Raw genomic sequence first — 10,810 nt, 5'->3', positions numbered from 1 at the left:
TACGGGTCCCGCATTCCTCTGTGTGGGTGGTGCAGCTGCAGGTATCTGTACAGGTCCAACATTCCTCTGTGTGGTGGTGCAGCTGCAGGTATCTGTGCGGGTCCCGCATTCCTCTGTGTGGGTGGTGCAGCTGCAGGTATCTGTGCGGGTCCTGCATTCCTCTGTGTGGTGGTGCAGCTGCAGGTATCTGTGCGGGCCCCACAGTGGCACCACCCGCACAGATGTGAACCTAGCTTGTCCCTGTTCAAAAATTGCAGCGGGTGAAAACTCGGAGATGTGAATGTGTCCCATAGGAAATCATGTTCCATGGACTGTAGTGCATTTCTGTAAAATGCTGCGGAATACGCTCAGGTGTGAATCCGGGGTAAAAAAAGAAAGAAGACAAAGACACCGCACAAACTTCTTTAACCCCTTCCCGCCGGCGCCTCCTGGCCTTTTAAGAATTTGAGAAGCCGGGAGGCGGGACAGGCGGGGTTTAGGGATCATGTGACCGCCGTGACACGTCATTATGGCGGTCACATGATCGGGAAAGGTCCTGATTGAAAGAGCAGACCGGGACCTTTCTGTGAGCACTGGACATGTGTGCTGGGAGGGTGCAGGGTGCATGCTCTTAGCACATATGTTTTTGGTTAATTGCACACAAATGTGCGGCAGATCAGCATCTAGGCCCAGACACCGGGAGGCCGCCGTTGTGAAGAGGTTAATGAAAAGAAACAAATTTGTGACATTATATAATTGAATTGGCAACAGTATCCAGCTGACAAATATCAGGCCAAGAAGAAACATACAAATACTGTGTATCAAAGGTTTCTCAAATAGTCTGCACAATCAGGTAATGCAGGCCATTCACGGGTCAAATTCTGAACATATTTTTATTAGAAAATCAGAAATTTCACGCATTTTGTAACCCGATGGCACCGCCATTGATTTCAAAATTCCACCAACCAAGCCTGTAATTTCACTTCGTGTTGCCACAGAAAAGAATTTTCGTGGCCAAGAATTTTCTTTTCTTTCCAGGTCGCAGCTCACGCTCATTTCGATTACATTTCTCGCACAATTCTCCCATCGTTGATAAAAAGTGCGTTCATTTTTTTGTAAATTTACAACAAGCCCGATCACTCAAATTTGATGGTCGCTCAAAAAATCAGCCATTGTTGTGGCTCACTAATAATGCAAAATTAGAATGGAAATTCTTAGAAAAGTTTTTCTAAAGAAAATCCTTTCGGCATCCGACCCGCGTATGGCCAGCTTAAGTTTTTAAACTCATTGCCTACTGTATAGAGATCTATCTATCTAGTCAGTCATATCTGACCCTTGGCGATTGCATGGATTGTCATATGTAAGTGACTTTTTCCATGAATTGTCTTAGCAATTATCTTACAGGGTAGGTTGCCAGGTCTTTCCCCAACCCCCTCCATGCAGGAGATCCCACATGGCCAGGGATGAAACTAGGACAATTTAGACAGGAGCCAATTAACCTACCAGCATGTCTTTGGAGTGTGGGAGGAAACTGGAGCACCTGGAGGAAACACACGTGAACACAGGGAGAACATGCAAACTCCATGCAGGAGGCGCCATGGTTGGGAATTGAACCCATCACTCAATTATTGCAGGGCAGACATGTTAGCCACTGTGCCACCCAACTGTATAGAGATACTATGTAACAAACTAAACACAAGCTATAAGGATCAGGAGTGCAGAGTCCCCGGTATAGGGCTGTTAAGTCATTATTACCCGAATAATAATAATAAAAATAATACTAATATTACAGAAATAAAACAACAAATTACCAACAATTCTCACAAAATCATCAAAATTAATAGAAATCATACAAAATATTTCAATTAACAGGATGGCTGTTTTGCTCTCAGTGGTGAGGAGACCTGAATGTTGTCTGGAAGTGGACTTTGAGCTGCTGGCCTGACCAGACCGAGTGATACCTGTGGACACAATCATTTGCCAGCCACGTGCACCTTTGGAATTTCTGTGTAGACACACAGGCGGTCATGCTGTTGTAGCGGCAGCCATTAGTTTTGGTGAGTTTTGGACTCACAGAAGACGGTGACGGCATTTGTGAATGACTTTACTGCAAGCGAGAGCACTTTGTGGTGGTGGATTGACATCATTAAGTTTTTTTTCACTGAACTTTTGATTCTATAGACATTTATTATATTTCCTGTGCAAATCACATGCCATTTGTGTGCGGTGCGATTGGAGCCATACATTTCGTATGGCTTTAATCGCAAAGCAGCCGCACCAAAAAGGACCCTTTTTTTGGTCCGCACTAGAATCACACCTATGCGATCTGATTCTGCACATCGCACTGCGGTTTGTGGACTTATTTTGGGGTGATGTTAACTTAACATACACACCCGCGGCAGTTCGCATGAACGGGGTGTGATTCTGATGCGGTACGAAATTCGCACAGATACCACATCAGTGTGAACCCGGGCTAAAGGTTGTTTGATAGAAGGGCTATTTTGGGTGGAAGTGGTTTTAGTGATGGCAACACCAAAGTAAACAAAAAGCAACAACGTGCAACATACACAGGCAATGAGATTGTGAGACATAAGCAATGAGATTGTGAGACATAAGCAATGAGATTGTGAGACATAAGCAATGAGATTGTGAGACATAAGCAATGAGATTGTGAGACATAAGCAATGAGATTGTGCAGATCCCATGGGCTGGCAGGTGCATGTTCTTTATTATACTTTAGAAAATTACATTAAGTTTATTACTATTATTTATTATTTTTATTAAAAATAAATAAAATAGAAAATTAAATGAAGTGCAGTACGGTACAGTATATTCATTGAAATCCTCACACCACACCAGCCCATTGTGAATTTACATCCTTGCTGGGATCGTACCATGCTGGGAGTGCGTGTTTATTATTATTATTATTATTATTATTATTCATACACTTTACTCCTCTCCCTCACCAGGCTGGAGCTGACATCCTACAATTGCAGAGACTATGCTCTGCTAGCAGCCAATCTAAGATGCCCATAGTCATGTGATCACTGCGATCCTCCAACAAGGTGACCACAGTTATTGTTTGTCTCTAAAACAATAAAGAGTGATGAAATACTGAACCGTGAACCAGTCATACATTTGGTGAAAATCAGGAGAAATATTTTGGTGTCACGGTGTACAGCAGGATAGTAGGAAAGCTCTATAGAAATGTTAAAGTTTATATTTTGCCTTTTCACAATATTACATTCTTGTTTCATTCATAATGTTAAATGAATTATATTTATTGCACACATTTAATAAATAGAACCTTTTAAAAAATGAATCCTCCTTTAGCCCTGATGAAGGGGCATGTTGAAGCCCTCCTGAAATGTGTTGGCTTTTATGATATGAGGATGTTATTATTCTATTTCAAAATATGTGAAAGTAAATCATTCTGGATTTATAATGAACAACATGGAGCTCCAATCTTCTATTCTGGGGAATTGCAAAAACGAAAAACAGAGTGCACCACAACCTAGCGCATCACCTCAATAGTGATTTTATTAATGATAAAAGGAGTAGATGTATACTCACAAACAGCACAAATGTAAACACATATCAAACTCCATAAGGAGCGTGAGAACGTCTGGTCTCTTGGATGAATCCCAACTGCACAAAGACCTTCCAAAAATACTGACACGTTTCGAGGGGTGATCCCCTCTTCATCAGAGCCAATGAATTAACCCAAAACACTTGCTTGTGGGAGTCCTATCTTCATGACTAAGCATGTTGGGGTGCAGCATGTTGAGGAGGAGCGGTCCCTGGATGGGGACATTCTATAGGTTGCTTGTGGCTGAATAAAGCTTTTGTGAGGAGGAGACATCATCAGTGGATTGTTTGTATCGCTCCTCTATAATCCTGCTACATTTCCAGACCCATTACAGCTTTCTGGCTGAATTGGTCCACAATTTGTGTATTTTATTATTATTATTATTATTACTTCGAGTTTATATAGCGCCAAAGGGTTTGCTCAGCGCTGTACAATAGGGGGGACAATACATGAAACAGTACAACAACAACAAACAATGTACGAGGGGTAAGAGGGCCCTACTCTTTCGAGCTTACAATCTAGGTGGGAGGGGGTAAAGGTACAGTAGGAAGTGGCTGAGGGGAATGAGGGGTGGGAGGAAAGAGGGAGAATGGCCGTTAGGTGAGGGTGGGGTAGGCTTCCCTGAAGAGATGGGTTTTGAGGGAGCGCCTGAATGTGAAGATGGAAGGCGACAGTCTGATGGATTGGGGCAGTGAGTTCCAGAGGATGGGGGAGGACCTGGAGAAGTCCTGCAGTCGTGCATGGGAGGAGGAGACCAGGGAGCAGGATAGAAGGAGGTCCTGTGAGGAGCAAAGGGTACGGGTAGGGCGGTACTTGGGGATCAGGTTGGTGAGGTAGTCAGGGGCAGTGTTGTGAACGGCTTTGTAGGTCAGGGTTAGGAGTTTAAATTTGATGCGTTGGGCAATCGGGAGCCAGTGGAGGGAGAGGCAGAGGGGGGTGGCAGAGGTGGAGCGGGTGGTGAGGTGGATGAGTCTAGCCGCTGAGTTCAGGATGGTCTGGAGCGGGGAGAGCCTGCACTGGGGTAGGCCGGTGAGAAGAGAATTACAGTAGTCAAGGCGTGAGATGATGAGGGAGTGTACTAGAAGTTTGGTGGTGTCAAGGGTGAGGAAGGTAAGTATTTTGAGGTTTGGTGTTGACTCTCTAACCACACCGACCAAGGAGTCATCCACAAGCACCATCATGGTGAACACCGCTCCACCCCTAGTGACTTTTTGTTTCTGATCTGTAACAATGCTGAGAAACTAAACTTCTTTCCATATTCTGTGGATTAGTGTAAGGGTCCAAATGAACACTGAAAAACCGACTTCTTCTCCCAATCAGTCCAATGACATGGGGGTTCTCATTGGTACCTGCTGGTTGGGTCAGCTGGCTGCGTCTTCCTGTTTGGTGGAAACTACAGAAGAGGAAAACAGAAAAGTTCCATTAACTATGAAGAGGAATAAAGAGAAGCCATTTGGGTTGTATTTCCAGTCCTTATCTGAACTAAGTCCTGATGAGGACTCGGGTTACTTAAACTGGCAAAATGTCCTCTGCGCATGGATCCAGGTCATGTTTATTTGCTACAATTATGTGGCACCAAAATATTATGAAGCATTTTAAGTCCATGTGCTAGAATGAATAGACCATTGCTGTTAATACGTGTACACTCATTGCAAGACATGTATGAGCATGCATGTGGAAACATATTAGCGTGCATACTGAGCAGAGTGTGTGTAGGCGCATGTGCATGCTCAGCACTGGTATTGGCACCAAACAGCCTATTTACACTGCAGTGTGACATGGATGGATTGTTGAGTGGTCTTCAGCTAGTCCCTGATTTACCTGTGACCTGACCTACCTATGTATGCCATGACCTACCTATGTATGACCTGACCTACCTATGTATCACCTGCCCTGCCTATGTATGATCTGACCTGCCTATGTATGACCTGACCTGCCTATGTATGACCTGACCTGCCAGAGTATGACCTGACCTGCCTATGTATCACCTGACCTGCCTATGTATGACCTGACCTGCCTATGTATGGCCTGACCTGCCTATGTATCACCTGACCTGCCTATGTATGGCCTGACCTGCCTATGTATGACCTGACTTGCCTTTGACCCGTCTTTGGATTTCTGTCTACATGTTGTGACCTTGACTAGTGTTTGGACTCTGTATTCTGCTTCCTGATTTAGTAATTCACTGCCTGGCTGTGAGCTGACCCTGCTTTGTACCCTGACTCTACCTCTGTCTAATATTCCTGTACCTCTACAACCCACTGTGAACTGGTTTGTATCCTGACTCTGCCTTGTCATAAGTGTAGGCCAAAATGTATCCTGCTCCTTGTGTTTGCTAAAAAATATCCCAATATGTGTACATTAATTGGTTTACGTGAACGTTATAGCATCCACAAATGGAGGTATATATACGGGGATTTCTTTTTTCTCTTTAATTTTTACTAGTAATGGCGGCGATCAGCGACTTATAGCGGGACTGCGACAAGCATTCTGACACTGGAGGGAACTGACTTGGTGTCACTAAAAAAAAGCACTGACACTGTACTAATGACACTGGGCAGGAAGGGGTTAACATGAGGGGCGATGAAAGGGTTAACTGTCTGCTGTCTGTGTCTTACTAGGGGGCAGGGGGGTGTGCTTCACTGTAATCACACTGCTTTGGATGGCTGTGCTGTGCAGTGTGCCCGAGCTGACAGTGAGCAGGACTGTTTGTAAACAAAAAACAGTTCTCCTCCCCATCGAAGATCCTCAGAAATCACTGGGTGCCGGTGTGTAAACACTGGCCAGGACACGGTGATTGACAGCCACCCCCTACCCAGAAATGCAAAATCACGTAGCACCCCTGTAGCAGTATTTCTTTTATAGGGCGGTTGGGAAGCGGTTAAATGGAAATTGTTCCCTCTGCTATCGTACGAGAAAAATGTGGATATTGTCACATGGACTGCTGTGATCGACTGTTGAAAGCTGTGTACTAACTATCAGATTATGGTACAATCCCTCCGAAAGCGATTTTTGTCATCCCATTTTCTGACCATGTGTACGGGGCATTAGCCTAACTGTAAATTTTGAAAACAGGCAAAACAAAGAGGGGTAGAACAGTTTCATGAAGATAAAGTCCCAGGTGGGATTTGAGCCCAGAATCCAGACCTCTAAGTCAAGTGCACAACTTTTCTCTCTTTATTTCCTTTCTCTTGTTTTCTCACCTTTCCCTTGCTTTTACCTCTCTAATTTTTTCTATCTCTCCCTCCTTTTCCTCTCTATTTTTCCATCTATGTATCCACAGCAGGCTTTTCCAACCCTTTTACTCCAGAGGAATCCTTAAGATATTTGTCATGCCTTCAGCATATTTTTATGTTATGTCCATTCTTAGTTTATTATGCTATGGAATGTAAGGTAAAGTGTAATATCGCCATCTAGTGGCTCCTTTGTATTACAGTTTTATAGATTAGTTTTTGTAGTTTTGTTGCTTAAGGGCCATCATAGTTTTCCCATTATCCTATGGGCTTCACCATGAGGTCTTAGAGACATTTCCTAGCAGCCATCTTACCATCTTACATCTCTTCCAGAGGACTCCACACGTATTCAGCAGCAGTTCTGTTGTCAGCCTGTTGAAAACATCGCCAATATGTTTGAAAACCCTTTCTAGCTAGACTAGTGTGTTTTGTAGATTGTATATACTGATTGAATGTTATTTCTTTCATTTGTAGTTTTACTCTAACTTCCCTGCAATAAAAGTTGAAAAGAGGACCTAGCGCCTGCATCAATGAGTTGTTAAGGGAGGAGGGTTATCTGTCTGCCTGATTATACCCCCACCAAGTATAGCTGAGGCAGAGCAAGGAATGTGTTATCAGAGACAAGATAACAAGCATTACTATTATCATCAATATCAAGAAGGGGAAAACCACAGATAAGGGTGAAAGAAAAAACTTAGTTGCTGACCTTTGTGTCTTGTCTGGCTTTGTATGTTCTTGTAATGTTCCTTCACCTCCCGTCTCCTGTAATTCAGGGGTCTTGCTTCCTTTCAGTTCCTCAGGTTTGGGTGAAGATGTCACCTTTTGATCATTTTTGGCAGACTTGGTATGTTTCTTATGAGCTCCCTTGTCTCCTCTGACCCCTTTTGCTTTTGGTGTCTCTTCACCACGAGAACCTTCCTTCTTGGCTTTTCCTAGTGACGCCATTAAATTCTACCGCTGAGGCTTTTCAAACAGAAATCTTTCTGAGTATTAAAGTGACTTGTGTACTTCTTTAGAGATCCTGAGATTTTTCTCTGACATTCTGTCTGATTTGGTCTCTCTGTGTAGAAGGTCATAGAGAATATCCTCAGCACCAGTTGGGTAAATCCTGGGCTCTCGCTTTATAGGATCATTTCAATGTTAGGTTTTGTCCTCCAGGAAGACACATCTAGGGCAGAGATTGAGTCTCTCTGTCACTGTAAAGGTTGTCACACAGATTATATTCTGTGCAAGGTCTATAGAGTGGGAAGGTGGAGCCCTGATACAAAGGTGACGCTACAAACAGATAACACTTTCTGCAGCTAACATGGTATCTTATTTCCTTATTGGTAGGGACAGCTACATTCCATAAACATGTCTCTGATATTTCATGGATGAACGTCAAAAGAGTTTAAAAGGAACAAATGCATGATACAATAAATATTCTCTCTTTTGAAGATCCACACTGGCATCATATATGGCACGCCACTGCACATTGCTCCATTAATATTGCTGCAACTGGATCTAATTCTAAGCTACTAATGTGTTGGTATATGGTGCCCCAACGCCTAGCCAGGTCTAAACCTTCGATATCTGACAAATGCTTCAGGGGTGCCAAGCAAAAGGAACCCTCATATATATTTGGTGGGAAACAATTTTGCACAGATATTTATAGAATAATACATACTTTAATAGGTAAAAGAATGCAAAAAAATCCAAAAGAAGATTTATTGAATTTAAAACCTCCCAACTGCACCCAATTGCACCAAAAATCAGTCCATTCCTATTCACTGCAGCCAGACTCTGGAAAAGGCTTGGTGGTCCTCTATAACAACTTCCACCAAAGCAAAAAATAAGATGATGTGTTATATGTCCAATGAAAAATGTGCTGCGATCCTTCACGATAAATCCCATAAATTTGAGAAAATCTGGGCTCCTTGGATCGAATCGTATCTTTCAAAAGACTTTGATAGGTTCTTGTTACACATATAAAACAAAAGACATTTGTGTCCATATGCTCATTCCTTGTGTATATTTGCTTCCCTGGATCCTCCATTTATATTCTTACTCTTCCCTTCTTTTCTATTCTCTTTATTTTTCCAACTCTTTAATTTATCTCACATCAACATTTATACATTTATCTATGTTAATGAAAACATGAATGATACGCATATTATCTATATTCATGGCTACTATTGTACAAATGTCTCTATATACACTGTATTGCCAAACCTCCAAACTTGGTGTGGCCTTCAGATTATCACAACAACAGTGCGTAGAGAGCTTCATGGAATGGGTTTCCATGGCCGAGCAGCTGCATCCAAGCCTTCCATCACCAACTGCAATGCAAAGCGTCGGATGCCGTGGTGTAAAGCACGCTGCCACTGGACTCTAGAGCAGTGGAGATGTGTTCTCTGGAATGACTAATTACACTTCTATGTCTGGCAATCTGATGGACGTGTCTGGTTTTGGCAGTTGCCAGGAGAACGGTACTTGCCTGACTGCATTGTGCCAAGTGTAAAGTTTGGTGGAGTGGGGATTATGTTGTGGAGTTGATTTTCAGGGGTTGGGCTTGGCCCCCTAGTTCCAGTGAAGTGAGCTCTAAAGGCATCAGCATGTATGGTCATGGTCAGTGGGAAAAATGCTCCTTACACGTGTGGTCATTGCAAAGAATTAGTCATGTATAGATAACTAATGTAACGCATTCTAGGTTAGATAAACAAGATTTTGTTAGTAAGAGGCTGGGTAGCAGCCTGAGATGAGTCAGCCTGAGAATGAGGTAGTGAGTTCACTTCAGGACAGGCTGGGAGGCTCTAACAGGTCAGGGCTTCTGGAACAGGACAGAGGTGGAGAAGGGGAGGAGGCCCAGATCTGCATGTTTAAAGGGACTTTGGCCAATCCCCTGGCAGGAGGCTGGGCATGGTGACCAAGGACAACCCTTGAATGTGGTGGAACCTTGGGGAGCAGTGTGTATTGTCGGATGGAACATGCACTGAGAGAAAGGATGGAGTGTGGAGCTTGAGAGGGGGCACCAGGGAGGGGAGCCTACCTACAGGCTGGTTTTTGGACAGAAGGATCTCCACTGTCCCACTGTCTCCTAGGGAGGACAACCTGTATGTCGGTAAGAAGCCAGCCCAGAAAAGGCCTGAAAGCCGCTTTAACCCATCAAGCTAACAGGACAAGACAGTGTGAGAACTTCTACACCCCCTGGGCCAGATAAAGGGAGAGGGCAGAAAGGTGCAATACCCAACTGGTAACATCCTAATTTACTATTTGGCAATACCCAACTAGTTCTCATCTGGGACTGCTTAATTGCTAGTTCTTGGGACCTCAGGGATACCCCCAGTGCAGGTGGGTGAAGAGGAGGATTTATCTGGGATCTGAAGAGGTACACTAAAGGGGACTTCAGTGCTCCTGTTTTTGCTTAACCCACATTTTTGCACAGAATTTTTTGCTAAGAAGTTCGTACTCAAGTTTTACACTTCCTTGGGCATCCCATGTACCCCTAGACTCCATCCAAGTTGTTAACCCCTCAATAAAAACAACTAAAAACCAGCTTGATGACTGTTTTACTGTCTCTGTGCATGTAAAGATGTGGAGATAATGTGTGTTGCCTGGCCGTGCCTAGCTTAGGGGGACCCAAAACTCAGCGGCTCCTACGGGGGTAGTGATCAATGGTGTCAGTGGGATGTTGTCTGAGAGGCAGAAATTGCTCACTGCCCAAGGAACCCCTAGCAACCTCTGGAGGAACCCTGGTTGAAAAACCCTGACCCCGAGTATTTGGGGACAATAGAATAATAGGAGATGAGTTACATTGTAATATTTTATACAGATAAGATTGAAGGTTACAGAAATCCATAATTAATCTTTACAATCTTTGGGATTCAACGTTGACCTCGCAGTCTTCTCAAAGTGTCGGGGATCTTATAATAGTCATTCCCTCTTACTATTCCTTTTTTCTTGTTTCTCCTGTAGAAGAGAAAAGCAATGTGTCACATTTATCAAGAATGAGAATGAATGTATTGTCCTA

At 43.5% G+C, this 10,810-nt stretch overlaps 1 protein-coding gene and 1 long non-coding RNA gene across 2 annotated transcripts in view; both read right to left on the bottom strand.

Annotated features, from left to right (window-relative positions):
• Positions 1–2,661: 2,661 nt before the first annotated feature.
• On the bottom strand, positions 2,662–7,978 carry LOC149451974 (uncharacterized). The gene is made up of 2 exons (XR_016314961.1): positions 7,508–7,978; positions 2,662–4,961 (listed from the first exon to the last, which is right to left on the bottom strand). It is a non-coding gene; the product is annotated as an uncharacterized LOC149451974 (long non-coding RNA).
• Positions 7,979–10,578: 2,600 nt separating this feature from the next.
• Positions 10,579–10,810, bottom strand: part of LOC149451972 (uncharacterized) — a 78,635-nt gene continuing 78,403 nt past the window's right edge. Inside the window, exon 8 of the mRNA XM_089689872.1 lies at positions 10,579–10,749. Within this exon, the coding sequence (XP_089545998.1) occupies positions 10,727–10,749 (23 nt within the window). The 3' untranslated portion in view covers positions 10,579–10,726. The remainder of the gene's footprint in view (positions 10,750–10,810) is intronic.

Source organism: Staurois parvus, unplaced genomic scaffold (assembly GCF_062004578.1).
Source record: "Staurois parvus isolate SC_StPar_1 unplaced genomic scaffold, SC_StPar_1.0 ptg000503l, whole genome shotgun sequence".
NCBI classification, from domain to species: Eukaryota; Metazoa; Chordata; class Amphibia; order Anura; family Ranidae; genus Staurois; species Staurois parvus.
Note: the sequence above shows the minus strand (reverse complement) of the source record. Positions and strands in the feature narration are given on the sequence as shown.